The sequence below is a fragment of the Sebastes umbrosus genome, chromosome 3 (assembly GCF_015220745.1).
Source record: "Sebastes umbrosus isolate fSebUmb1 chromosome 3, fSebUmb1.pri, whole genome shotgun sequence".
Classification (NCBI taxonomy): Eukaryota; Metazoa; Chordata; class Actinopteri; order Perciformes; family Sebastidae; genus Sebastes; species Sebastes umbrosus.
In genome coordinates this window covers 5,136,823-5,151,603 of record NC_051271.1, presented here as the reverse complement: position 1 = coordinate 5,151,603, position 14,781 = coordinate 5,136,823, and the positions used below count along the sequence as shown (strand labels likewise).

Genomic DNA, 14,781 nt, shown 5'->3' with positions numbered 1-14,781 from the left:
TGAAAAGCGTACAAAGACCAAACTTAAATCTACTTTCTACAAACAAACTTTCTAAAACAAAACAACGGTCTCAAACACGGGTCACCTGATTGTTGTTTGTTGGGCCAATCCACCTCCCCACCTGCCCACCATATTTTTCACTTTTTATTCTACATCACAACACTTATATGTGTTAACATTGCAGTCAGTACAGGACACATGGTGTACAAATGACAGGCAGAAATAAAAAATGGCGTACTTATTGCACATTATCGTGGCATTTATACGCCTTTCCGTGCAAACGGGCTGATTTAAGGACATATTTGGCAGAAATGGTTATTTTACATCCCATTCATGAGAATATGATGATAGATAATATAAACATAGTGCATACACAGATAGAATGGAACTATCTTGTTTTGGGTTTTTCATATAAGAAGCTTGTGAGCATGACTTTTTCTATTCTGTCTGCCTTTACATGCACCACTTTAGCAAGAGATTATTTCAGTATCCCGACTAAAGCTGGATGACTTTATGCACGATAATGTCAGTCAGTGTCACATTTCCCTAGTAGTGGAAGTGTTGGACTAAAGATTAGTGTTCTCCATTGTATTTTACCTGATAAACTCAAGTGGGTTTTTTTTTTTTCAATTATGTATTTGTAAAAAGGAGTGGTCAATATCAACAGGTATCACCTGGTTTGTCATGTTTTGAAGTAAAACAACTCATGTACTGTATAACATATTGCGCCGTTATGTTGACACACTACGTTCCTGTGTTCAGTGTGTGACACAGAGGCTTAGAATAAACTTATTATAAGAAACATCAAGTAGGCCCATATCTTTTATTGTAAAACAAAACACTATGGCAAAGATTCAGTTTGTGACATTTATGTATTTGGGCTATTTTTTCCCCTCTTTAATTCCTCTCTAGTAGATCTACAGTGAAATAACGTTGTGAAAAAAGCACTTCACATCACTAGAGTGCTGCTCTAGTAATAAATTGACAATAGGTTTCCATCAACTGATCTAATGTGAATATTCTAAAGAAGTTGCAAAAAAAGATTAAACAATTAAAGAATAATACAATAAAGAAGTGTCGGTAAGACTTCATTTTACAGGTCCGTAAATTTTATGGTAATTAGGTGATAATTAGCAAGTAACCTATTTTAATTTTTTTTAGAATTACTGCCAAATTACCCCAATATTTAATTCAAAATTGATCAAAAATTACTTTATTATAAACATAAAGAAAAAATAAAGGTGCTGAATAACATCCTCCTCTGCTTTTATGTTAAAAGGTTACAGTACAACCTCGTATCAACGCAAAAAGAATAAATGCAAATGACGGTGCACTAATTAAACATTTCTAGAAATTTTAAATATTTTTGTTTCACAAGAACACTCAATTTTACTCAGGGAAAAAATTGTGTTTCTTTCAGTTTGTAGATAAATGGATCTGATTTTCCTGCTTAAATTGACATGGCAGTATCAGTTTAACACTCCCAAAGGGTTAAATGTCATATGTTTGTGTTAACAAAAATCATTTTTTTTATTTGTATGTTTTCATAAATTGCAACATTTCTTTTTGTCCAAATGAAAACAATACCATAAAATTGACCCCAACCGTTCCCTACATCTTGCAAAGTTAAAAAAAAAAGTGTTTTATTGTGTGTTTATGTGTATAAAAGACTGTAATTTAAGACTGTAAATAAGCTCCTGTGTGTAATCATAGTCAGCACACATAGTTTAACCTCAACACAACTTCTATCCTCCCGACTTAGACTATATCCATAGAGCATCACCTGTAAATCTTTCTTGCTTTGATGGATCATGTGAATGTGAGAAATGTGTGTGTGAATGAGTGCATTTAGAAATATCTATAAGAAATTCATCCATGGCCAGTTGGAATACCACGACAAATGGTAAAATGCTTTTATATTTCCCCTATAAGTATGGAATCATATTCATGTACTACTTGAATTGTGTATTATACTGTAAAAAAACAACAAAAAAAAAACATATATCATTCAACTATGTATAAAGTGTTATATGATCAAATAAATGAAACCTCAAATTTTCATTGTTGGTGTTTGGAGTTGATGGTAACTTTTGGGGTCGGTTTAGAAACTTATTTAATTTTAAATAAAAATGTTGGTAACACTTCATTTTACAGGTCCACAAATATCATAGTAATTAGGTGATAATTAGCAAGTAACCTATTTGAAATTTCTTTGGAATTACTGCCAAATTACTCCAATATTTACCTCAAAATTTATCAAATATTACTTTATTATAAACATTATTTAATAATTATATTCCGCTATTTCCCAATAGCTGGTAATTTATTTAACACATGTCCAGGAAAAGAATACAAAGTTAATTGATATGCTTTATTTCCATGTCTGCTGATAAATAGATAATAATAATAATAATAATAATAATAATAATAATAATGATAATAATAATAATAATAATATATATATATATATATATATATATATATATATATGTGTGTATGTTATATATACAATATATAATAAGGGCCCTATTTTAACCATTAAATGCTATTTTAGCATATAATTATTAAATAATGTTTATAATAAAGTAATTTTTGATAAATTTTGAGGTAAATACTGTGGTAATTTGGCAGTTATTCCGAAGAAATTTCAAACAGGTTACTTGCTAATTATCACCTAATTACCATGAAATTTGCGGACCTGTAAAATGAAATGTTACCTAAAAAAAGTTTGTCATCATATAATTTAGAGCAGCCTCTACAACTCTTACTTTTACACAGAATAATATAATTGCTGTAATTGCTGGGGTCATAGGACATTTTAAATCTAACGACCCACTTTAAAAAGTCAGGTCAATGTTTGAGCTCTCAAGCTCCCTCACAACACCGACCAGATTTGCAGTGTCATCTATCAGGATGTGAGCTGCTTTACTTTGACACAAGCCTCTTACAGCAGCATGCGAAGCCAGCTGCCATGATCAGCGTGATGCAACAGGGATTCACTGGACACCTGTGGACAACCGATAAAGGACACGCTCACCTGTCTGCTTTTGCTCGCTTATTACTTTATTCTCATAATATGACTTTTTCTCGTAAATTTATGACTTTTTCTCGTAATACAACTTTTTTCTTGTAAATTTATGACTTTATTCTCATAATATTATGAATTTTTTCTCGTAAACTTATGACTTTATTCTCCTAATACAACTTTTTTCTTGTAAATTTATGACTTTATTCTCATAATATTATGATTTTTTTCTCGTGAACTTATGACTTTATTCTCATTATATTACAACTTTTTTTCTCGTGAACTTATGACTTTATTCTCATTATATTACAACTTTTTTTCTTGTAAATTTATGACTTTATTATCATAATATTCTGAATTTTTTCTCGTAAACTTATGACTTTATTCTCATTATAGTACGACTTTTTTTTCTCGTAAACTTATGACTTTATTCTCCTAATACAACTTTTGTCTTGTAAATTTATGACTTTATTCTCATAACATTATGAATTTTTTCTCGTAAACTTATGACTTTATTCTCATAATATTACAACTTTTTTTCTCGTAAACCTATGAATTTATTCTCGTAATATTATGACTTTTTTCTCGTAAATTTATGACTTTATTCTCATAATACGATGACTTTATTCCCATAATCTCTCAGATTTATTTATTTTTCCTAATTGTGGCCCTAATCCTCCGTCGTACTGATGTAGCAGCACTAAAGAGCAGGATTAAGCCTCTTGTCCTTCACATTCCCAAGCAGAAGGTGGCGGTAATGCAGGTAAAACTTTAAAATAAAACAAGAAGAGGAAGAAGTAGAAGGAACCGGAAAAATACAACTGTCAGTTTTGTAACAACAGTCCATCGTTGCTCTCTGAATGGATCAGAACCAGTCTGGTCTGCAGAGCCTCTTCATTCATTCATATGTACAGCATGGAGCCGTCAGATTCTCAGGTAGAAGACGCTGCAGGTCTCGGCCCAGAACAGAGTCCCAAACCCGGTCTCTCTGCAGCGATGCGGGCTAAGATCGAGCGGAACCGGCAGCGGGCGTTGATGCTCCGGCAAGCCCGACTAGCGAGCCGCCCCTCGGCCGCTGTGGAGGGCTCAACCTCGGCCAAAGTCTCCAAGACCATTGACTCCGGAGCCGGCTTCTTCATCGAGGAGGAGGGGGATGGAGAGGAAGAGCAGAGGACCAGGAAGGTGGTGCATCAGCCAGGTGGGTGTTTGGTGACTTGGAGTCTGCAGATGCATGCCTGTTATTATATTTACATGTGTGTGTTGAGTGTGCAGATGCATGCTTATTATTATATTTACATGTGTGTGTTGAGTGTGCAGATGCATGCCTGTTATTATATTTACATGTGTGTGTTGAGTGTGTGTTTGTGTGTTTTGTTTCCAGCTCCAGTGATAGAGCCAGACTACCTGGTGTGTGATGACTGTCAGAAACCCTTCATGGACTCATACCTGAGCAACAGCTTTGACCTGTCGGTCTGTGACAAGTGCAGGTACACACACACACACACACACACACACACACATTGCAGAACATTCAGGTTCCCCAATATCTTAAATATATGAAAAAAAAATGTCATTAAGGTTTTTTTTAAATTGTATTATGTCCTCATTATTATGCAGATCTGCCCAGAATTCGTGTATATAATGATACCATCACTTTAAAAAATCAGTATTTTGTACGACGGAGTATTAGGGCCACATTGAGTGGAAAAAAATCTGCGATTTCGAGAATAAAATCGTAATATTAGGAGAATAAAGTCATAAGTTTAAGAGAAAAAAAGATGTATTATGAGAATAGTGTCATAGGTTTATGAAGAAAAAAAGTCGTAATATTACGAGAATAAAGTCATAAGTTTAAGAGAAAAAAGATCTATTATGAGAATAATGTCATAGGTTTATGAAGAAAAAAAGTCGTAATATTACGAGAATAAAGTCATAAGTTTAAGAGAAAAAAGATCTATTATGAGAATAATGTCATAGGTTTATGAAGAAAAAAAGTCGTAATATTACGAGAATAAAGTCATAAGTTTAAGGGAAAAAAGTCGGAATATTATGAGAATAAAGTCACAAGTTTAAGGAAAAAAAACTCAGAATATTATGAGACTAAAGTCATAAATTTAAGAGAAAAAAAGTCGGAATATTATGAGAATAAAGTCATAAGTTTAAGGGAAAAAAAGTCGGAATATTATGAGACTAAAGTCATAAATTTAAGGGAAAAAAAGTCATAACTTTACGAGAAAACATCGTAAGTTTAAGGGAAAAAAATCTGTAATATTATGAGAATAAAGTCAGAAGTTTACAAGACAAAAAATTTGAATATTATGAGAATAATCTATATGAGAATGATTGCAGTGCATTACACGCAAAATGATTAATTTATGAATATTTCGATTTATTTATTTTGCAATGGAGTTTTCACGCATTTTAAACTTCAATATTGCAGTCGATCATGTTCATTTAATTGTGGGAAGCCAAAATTGTGATTGTGATTAATATTTGATAAATTGAGCAGCCCTAATCGATTATCAAAATAGCTGCTGATTAATTTAATAGTTGGCAACTAATCGATTAATTGTTGTATTTCTACTGATAATCAATCAAATGGATTAACACTGGACTTCTCTTTCCCCCCTCAGAGACAACGAGGAGAAGCATAAGCTGATCTCCAGAACTGAAGCCAAGCAGCAGTACCTGCTGAAGGACTGTGACCTGGACCAGAGGGAGCCTCCACTCAGGTTTACACTGAAGAAGAACCCTCATAACGCACGCTGGGGGGACATGAAGCTCTACCTCAAGATACAGGTACTCACTGGAAGACACCGACTATGTGTGTGTGTGTGTGGCAAAATGTCACAATACATTTTCCCATATTGATTAATATTGATGTTTAGCAAGAATTATAATTTGCTAACATTAATTTAATATTAAAAAAAATGTTTAATAACACGGAAAATTAAGACTTTATAATATTGACTTTATTCTCATAATATTAAGGCCAAATAACTCCTCATTGTTCAGTATGTTTTAATGAGTCTATGTGAACTATGTGTTTGTGTGTTACCCAGGTGGAGAAGAGATGTATGGAGGTGTGGGAATCGGAGGAGGCCCTGGAGGAGGCCAAAGAGACGAGGGAAGGGAACAGAGAGGTGCAGAAACAAAAACGCTTCAACAAGAAGGTCAAAGGTCGGTTTTCCTGTTTGAGCCTAGTTACATTATGCATTGTGTAAACATCAACATCTGGATGTGATATAGGTGCATCAACTCAGTAAACTCTGGACGTGTGGATGTTTCATATACGGTTGTTTGTGTGTCAGAGCTGCGCAGGGCGGTGAGGAGCAGTATGTGGACCAAAGACATCAGCGTTCACCAACATCAGTACGGACCAGAGGAGGTGGTGGATCCAGAGGAGGACCTCTACAAGCATACCTGCACCACCTGCGGACATGAAGTCACTTACGAGAAGATGTAGACACAAACACACACACACACCAACACTGACTGTTGCCGGTTCGGTCTACAAAGAGAAGATTTTTGGTGCTTCTGTGGGAAACCACGGCTCTCACAAACCCTCGATCACTCCAGCTGTCTTCCTTTTTTCTGGATTTCTACTGGTATTTATCAATAAAACACATTATTCACATTGTTCACATACATGGGGCCAAAATCACTCTCCTGTGTGACACTTCAGTATTAATTTCTATTTTAAACGGCTGTTACTGACCTCACCATGAACTACTCTCTATTTTTCACACACTGCCTTTTTCCGGTCCACTGCATATTGCCACACTTCCTGTTTCTTTTTTAGCATATAAAGATTCCCCGTGGCAATGGGCAAATCGAGGAAGGCATGATATTGTAACTTGAAAATACCGTCTTGCGTTAAATAGTGAATTGTGGGACCCGCCTTAAGAATACAACTTTCCTGACTTTTACAAAAATTAGAATTCTTTCCGGGTTCCATTTTTAGGATTTCATGTTTTTTGGACACAAGACTTGCAGACGGAGTTGTTGCAGATTTCAGGTCACATGTGGTCACCGTCATCATGTCAAGTCTATATGTTAAACTTGGCATTTGTGGCCTTATTCAACTTCACAGTATTAGGTCACAAGTCATATGTAATTGTGGTTGAATGCAAAGGCGTTCTGGTAATAGATTGACGAGGACTATTTCTCTGGACTAATGTTTGATATTTGGTGTCAGCTGTAAAGAGACGAGCTGTTATTGTCCAGATACTCCTCCTGTTACTAATCAAACTACAATGAGACTGAAAATGTGTAAAACCTGTTTACATCTTTGTAAAATGAATGTTTATGTCATGTAGTTCTGTTAAAGTTTTGATTTAGCTTTATGTCACTTCCATTCATAAAAAATATTGAAATATTGTTTTGTTGTATTTTGGGACTAAGTGGAAAGTCTTAAAAGTCATATTATAGTATGTCAAAAAAAGAAATAAAAGTCATAGTATTTAAATATTTTTTGACATACTATACAATGGCTTTTTTTTTCATGACATACTATATGACTTTTTTCGACATTCTCTACTATGAGTTTTTTAAGATTTTTATTGACATATATGGCCATGTTTTTTTTAATTATTTTGTACATACTATACTATGACTTTTTAACATACAAGCAATTCGTCATTGTCTAAGTTCAGCCAGTCACTGTAAAAAAAAAAGTGTAAAATAACGGAAATTTTCCGGCAGCAGGGGTGCCAGAAAATGTCTATTAAAAAACAGAAAAAAATACTGTCCGTTAATTTACATAAATAAACTGTAAAAAAAAACCACAGTAATTATCCTTATATAATTAGCCTTTATTACTGTAATTTTACAAGAAATATTTTACTTTTAACATATATTTATTGTTAGAATAGTCATACACCGTAAATCTAAGACCATTTACATATAAATCGCAAATGAAACATGTAATTTTACGTTGCAAAAGCCCAAATTTACATTAACTCAGAAGTTTTGCAAAACAAATCTGCATTTTTACAAGAAATATTTTTAGGATTCCATGAAATCATTTTCTTCTAACATAAATTAATTGTTAAAATAGAGTCATAAATCCCTTAAAAACAGAATAATTATCTTTAAAAATGATAAAGAAAAAGCTTAAATACAGATAATTACGATTGTGATTACAACATATACTGTAAATCGAAGACCATTTACATATAAATCACAAATGAAACGTGTAATTTTTAAATTTTTTCTGTCATTTTGAAATACAGACAAAAAATGTAAAATTTCTTGAAAAAAACTGTAAAAAAAATGTTTTTTTACAGTGCAGTTTAAATAAGACACATTAGGAGCATGAACATCTGAACAAGGGTCATTAAGAACATAGAGACTATAAAAGCTCTACAGATCGCACAGTACTACAGGTAATACAAAAATACATTAAAAATACTCTTCTTCTTACACATTGGCTACTGCAAAGACATGAGTCCACAGACCAATTACCAAACGCTCATTAGAGATGGATGGACAGCTGTTTGGTTGATTGAAACGCGCACAGCTGCACCTGCACGTGCATCAATCCCAGCTAATTAGACTCACCTGAGGCGGCTCTCCTCCTTATAACAACCCTGTGGAGTTTTCATTACGTTTCTGAGTGAAGCAGAGAGCAGAGTGTCCAGCGTGCGTAAACCTCCACCATGCCTACCAAGAACGTTGTCGACGAGCGGATCTCCAAATTCAAAAACAAGGGCAAAGCTCCAGCAGTAAGTTCATATTGAATGTTTCAAGGCCGTGCTATTATTAATACGTTTTATATTGATCCTGCATCTCTCGACCTCTTACAGAAACTTCGAGAGAAAAGGATCTCTGTGTGCGTGGAGCTGCGCAAAGCTCATAAGGATGAAAACTTCATGAAGAGAAGAACCATAACTCTGTCATCTCTACCAGACGAGGAGGCTCTCTCTGCTGACTGCATGTCCAACGACATGGTCAGTTCACAGAAAACACAAAAAAAACATTACTACTACTACTAAAAAAAATGATATAAATTGTCAATATTTGTGTTTTAAATATGGAATGCACCCAGTAATATGTGTAATTTGATTGTAATGTGATTTATATTTTGTATTAATAATCTGAATCTGTAAAGTAACTAAAGTTGTCAGATAAATGTAGTGGACTAAAGTCTAATATTTCCCTCTGAGATGAAGTTGAGTAGAAAGTAGCAGAACATGGAAATACTCAAGTAAAGTAGAAGTACCTCAAAATTGTATTTAAGTACTTGGTTACATTCCACCACTGAGTACATTTTATACTGTTGTGTTTTTTCAAAGCATTATTTACTCTTCATGTTGGAATAAAATAATTGTTAATTATTTAACTGCAAAGTAGTAATGTGTTTTTGATACATTCACTTTTTTTGCATTAAATCATACCGGGATGTTTGCTGAAATTGATTAGATGTGGCACAGCCCTACCTAGAAAAATGTCCACCAGCCGACACTGGTGAGCCTCTAACGATGTGTCTGTCTCTATTGTAGGTGGGCTTTTTACCCATCGAGGAGATCATTAAAGACGTGAACTCTGACTGCAAGGAGTCCCAAACCAGAGGCTGTCAGGCAGCCAGGTGAGCTCTTCATCTTTCTATAAACCAGTGATTTGTTGCATAAAATACTGGAGATACAAGTGGCTGTGGTTCCATTTGACACCAACATGGATTTATTGATGTAGTCGATCAACAGAATTGGTCTGATAATCATGTAATAGTGTGTATCAAGCAAAAATGCCTCCATCTTCAAAGGTGAAGGAGGGGCTTCTGAGAAATTGTAATGGACACTTTCAACTTAATGGACTGCTTGAATATCTTTCCAATGTTGGGGAAAACTAACGTTTCCATTTCCTCCATCCTGCCCTCAGGAAGCTGCTGTCTCAGGAGCGTAACCCTCCTCTGAAGGAGGTCATAGATGCAGGTCTGCTGTCCCGCTTTGTGTACTTCCTGTCGATGGACCATGAGCCGACTCTGCAGTTTGAAGCAGCTTGGGCCCTGACGAACATCGCCTCTGGGACATCTTGGCACACTCAACAGGTGTGAACACTATGAAGCACAATCATAATGTTTACCATGACTTATGTTGACTGACTGTCATGACCCTTGATAAGATGGGCTTATGAAGTGTTATGCTTCAAACATCTTGAAACATTAAAAAAGAGACTTTAAAGCTGCAGTGACGGTAGAAATGGAGCAAAAATGATTAAAGTTATTTTTATAAAACTGTGAATGAGACGGGTAATCTGAAAAATCATGTTCCTCTTTGTCCTCCGGTGCTCCTAATGGCATCTGCAAAATTTCACAGACCGAAGGGAAACAACCAATCAGAGCCAGGATTAAAAAAAGTTATAGTATGTGTCGAAAAAAGTTAAATAAAAACGTGTACTGTGTAGCTGTAAAATGAGTTTGTGACCCGGCAGCCATGTTGAAATCAGTTGCGCAAATACCAAACTTGAAAGTTGAACACACGCATTTATGTCTCTCAGGTGGTGGAACACGGGGCTGTACCAGCTTTCATTGCCTTGCTGGCTTCACCGATGTTGCACATCAGCGAACAAGCTGTCTGGGCTCTTGGAAACATTGCAGGTAAAATGTTAAGTTGATTTATATATTGCAGTCATGCCTGGATTTGAATTAATACAATTGAGGATGTCTAACAGAGGAAATGATAAGTGATTGACCTATGAGGGCTCATGTCTTGACCTGTAAATAAAGGGCTTCGTTTTGTAATATAAATCTGGTGGGACACAGAATCTACAGCAGTTTCACTGTGGCTCGCTGTATGAATATAACTTTTTGTTAACAGGTGACGGTGCAGCTTATCGAGACATCCTGATTGAGTGCAACGTTATCCCAGCCTTACTGGCCCGCATCTGCCCAGACACACCAGTAAGTCAAAACTTAACAAGACCAGCTCCAACTATGCACTCAAGGTCTATTTTTCAATCTCACTTGAGGATGGCTGCTTTTATCATAAAGGGTCAGGGGAAATTGCTTGATAAGTCACCCTGATAAGTTTGCTTAAACATTTTTTAATTGTGTAGGTTTATCTACATGGACCACATTTACTGCTGACCTCTCAGAAACCGACTTGGTAAAGCTTAAAGAGCACGCTGCTGATTTACATTGCACACAAGTGTCAAAATGGATAAAGAACAAAAGACATTTCAGTTTTTTTTGCCACCCACATTCATATCAAAATCTGGCACATAATTACCCACAATGCAACTCAACCACAAACTGTTAATTTGGAGATTTGGGTGTGTTATGCCCGTAGCGGCTAATCTTTGCACTGCTAGCCTCAAGCAGAGATGAGGACATTAACATTAAGGATTTAAGATGGTACATAAAAAACACATGAAATCAGAGTAATGCAAGCATTAGACTATATTGCACACCTGGTTTACTCATCAACCAGTTATTTTAATTTTCCTCATCTCTTAAGGCAAGAGCCTGGAAGACATTCAAATAGGCAGTAAAAAACATAAAATAAAACCCACAATTGGCGTCGTAAAGGTAACATGATGTGTCACTGCAAAGTCATCCATATTTATACCATATCAAGCCCTTGCAGCCTCTCACACATAACCATTTACCAGGTGATGTCAGTCAGGTCCCTGAGGGTTCAGGGTTTAAGGCCTTAGGGGGGGACATTGGGATTGAGCCTGACTTTAGTGTGTAAAATCTGCAGAGCTCAGCTTTAACCTTTTCCTCAGGTGTTTGCCTGACGTCTAATTTCTGCTGCTGTTCAGTCCTGTTGGTCCTAATGCTTTTTATCACTCCAGGTTGGCTACCTGCGTAACCTGACATGGACGTTGTCCAACTTGTGTCGCAATAAGAACCCGTTTCCACCGATATCAGCAGTCCAGCAAGTAAGTGAAACCACAGATGGGTAATAAAAAATCCTTACAGATGTTTTGAGCAGAAGATTCCCAGTCCAGAGAAGGTGCCAGAACAACAGCAAAATGACTTAACAACTGTCGTTCCTTCAGGTGCTTCCCTCTCTGATCCAGCTGCTCCATCTCAGCGATAAGGACATCTTGTCTGACGCATGCTGGGCGATCTCCTACCTCTCAGACGGGGACAACGACCGCATCGATGTAGTGGTGAAGACTGGCATCGTCTCTCGGCTGGTGGAGCTAATGAGCCACGAGGAGCTCAGTGTCATGGTACGGTGTTGGATAGGATCATTCATATGAGGGGTGGAAGTGTGGAAGTAACACAATACATGATAAAAATTGATGTGATTTGAATACTGAAGCTGTAAAAATGGATGTGAAATGAAAAAAGGAGCGGTAAAGGTAACACTTCATTTCATAGGTCTGCAAATTCCATGGTAATTAGGTGATGATTAGCAAGTAACCTATTTGAAATTTCTTTGCAATGATTGGATGTTGTGAATGATAAATGTAAGAAGGTGAAAATGATGAATCATGTCTGTTTTCATCATATCACATCTGGTTTAGTCAAATTGGCTTTTAAGTAATCAAATCACTAGATATCACTCCCTTTTTTTTAATTTAACATCCAATTTTACGGCTTAATTTTACATGCATATTCATCATCAATTAATTTCTTACTTCCACCCCTCATATATTCAACTCTCCTAAAATGCACTATAGAACTAAAATGTTAAACATTGTACAAGATGGCAAAGATCTGCATGTGACACTTGGACCAGATTGCTACTGCCTTAGTAGTGCAACATGTTGTGACACCTCAAACTTTGACTAAAGCATGGCTACTTGTAGGTTGGTCATAGGCCAGAATCTTATACCTGCGCTGTCACTGCCTATAAAGTTAATCAGTTTACCCGTCTGACCTCCAGACCCCGTCTCTCCGCTCAATCGGGAACATAGTGAGCGGCTCAGACCTGCAGACCCAGGCGGCAGTCGATGGCGGCGTTCTGAAAGTCCTCCCTCAACTGATGAGGCACCCGAAGCCCAGTGTGCAAAAGGAGGCAGCGTGGGCGCTGTCCAACATCGCTGCAGGACCCTGCAGGCAAATCCAACAGCTCATCACCTGCGGCCTGCTGCCTCCTCTGGTGGAACAGCTCAGAAATGTGAGCATTTGTTTCCATTTTGTGGTTTTGTAATGCAGATGCAAGCAGGGACTACTTTCTGTAGTTTTCACTGGACTGCAACAAATGTTGTGAGAAGCAGCTGAACAATTGTATTTTTTTATTTATTTTCAGGGAGACTTCAAAACTCAAAGGGAGGCAGTGTGGGCAGTGAATAACTTCACCAGCGGGGGCACTGTGGAGCAAGTGGTCCATCTGGTGCAGAGTGGGGCCCTGGAGGCCATCATCAACCTGTTGCAGGTTAAAGACGCGAAAGTCATTCTGGTTATACTGGAAGCCATCAACAACATCTTCATGGTGAGGAGAGAATCGGCCCACTTTTTACACCCTAATTAATCTAAAACGTGCCACAGTTTAACTTAAAACCTGCAGTAGGCAGTTTACTTTTGGCATCATTGGGCAAAAATTCCATAATGTTTCATCATTCAGCGGAGGCAGCTGCCAATCTCAGTTTGGTTGGAGTTCGCAAGTGATTGACAGCCGGCTCTCATAGACAGCAGATGGATAGCAGACCTCAGATCAGCTCTGACTGCTTGTTTTCCTCCGGTCTGTAAAATCTTGCAGATGCCGTTAGGAGCACCAGAGGACACAGACACATACTTTTTTTCAGATTACCTGTCTCATGTACTACTGTCAGGATATACTGACCGTTTTATAAAAATAACTTTTTTTTAAATCACATTTTCTCCAATCTCACCTACTTCAGTTTTAAGTAGAGGTCAGTCCCTGATATGTGCTGGTAATTTGTTCCGGGAATGTCTTCCTCTAACGGACACCACCATTTGACTAAATTTAGTTCTGCGCCTACAGGTACATTACAGTCTCCCCTAGTTTGTGCTCTGTTATTTATTGTATTATTGTTTCTTCTGGATAAAATAATTTAATGGAGCCCATTTAGAACTTTAAAAACAAGAAAATCATTCATCGTATTTGCTCCAATTCTACCTTCAGCTTTAAACCGGGCAGATGACGGACGGTTTCAGTTACTGTACGTGACATTTTTTCAGGCGGCAGAGAAGTTCGACGAGACTGAGAAACTCAGCCTGTTGGTTGAAGAGCTGGGAGGACTGGACCGCATCGAGATGCTGCAGAACCACGACAACGATATGGTGTACCAGGCTGCTCATGCCCTCATAGAGAAGTACTTTGGTGACGTAAGTAGCTGAGTACATGACAAAATTCCCTACGTTAATATTTTAGAGTACATTCAAGTTTTAATAAAGGATTTTCTAAATCATACAGCGATAAAACATCTAGGTAAATTTGTGAAACTCATAGAAAACTTAGCGTTAAGCTTATTCCATATCTGAAGGTGATGGAGCCCGTATGTTTTAACCCTTTGTAGAATGGCTCCAATGTAATATTTCTATTTGCAGTTTTGAAATTGACAACTTTATTTCCCCCTCCAGGGTGAGGTCTTGGGCGTCAAGGTCGACAGTACGGATGATGCTTTTGTCTTTAAGACCCCTGATGTTCAGACTACCTTTGAATTTTAAACTCCACAATTGTGTTTTTTGATTATTCATGTTGAAATAAATAAAGTTTGTACATTCACTCTTACTAGAAGTGTATTTGATGCATCTTAAGGTTGCATTGAATGCTTTTAAATTGGGTAGTATAAAAGGCTACAAAGTGATCTATGGCTTAGGAAAACTATCTGTCAAA

General features: G+C 36.7%; 2 protein-coding genes across 2 annotated transcripts; both read left to right on the top strand.

The window, feature by feature from the left end:
* The first annotated feature begins 3,791 nt into the window (after window positions 1-3,791).
* Window positions 3,792-7,406, top strand: xpa (xeroderma pigmentosum, complementation group A). Its single transcript, XM_037763607.1, has 5 exons — window positions 3,792-4,223; window positions 4,407-4,512; window positions 5,659-5,824; window positions 6,088-6,205; window positions 6,337-7,406. Exons 1-5 carry the CDS (start codon window positions 3,932-3,934, stop codon window positions 6,489-6,491), a joined length of 837 nt encoding a protein of 278 aa, XP_037619535.1. The 5' UTR covers window positions 3,792-3,931; the 3' UTR covers window positions 6,492-7,406.
* A 1,182-nt stretch (window positions 7,407-8,588) lies between these two features.
* Window positions 8,589-14,679, top strand: kpna7 (karyopherin alpha 7 (importin alpha 8)). The gene is made up of 12 exons (XM_037763565.1): window positions 8,589-8,751; window positions 8,833-8,976; window positions 9,529-9,614; window positions 9,905-10,073; window positions 10,523-10,622; window positions 10,843-10,925; window positions 11,822-11,908; window positions 12,029-12,205; window positions 12,865-13,098; window positions 13,231-13,413; window positions 14,124-14,270; window positions 14,526-14,679. Exons 1-12 carry the CDS (start codon window positions 8,686-8,688, stop codon window positions 14,610-14,612), a joined length of 1,563 nt encoding a protein of 520 aa, XP_037619493.1. The 5' UTR covers window positions 8,589-8,685; the 3' UTR covers window positions 14,613-14,679.
* The last annotated feature ends 102 nt before the right edge of the window (window positions 14,680-14,781 follow it).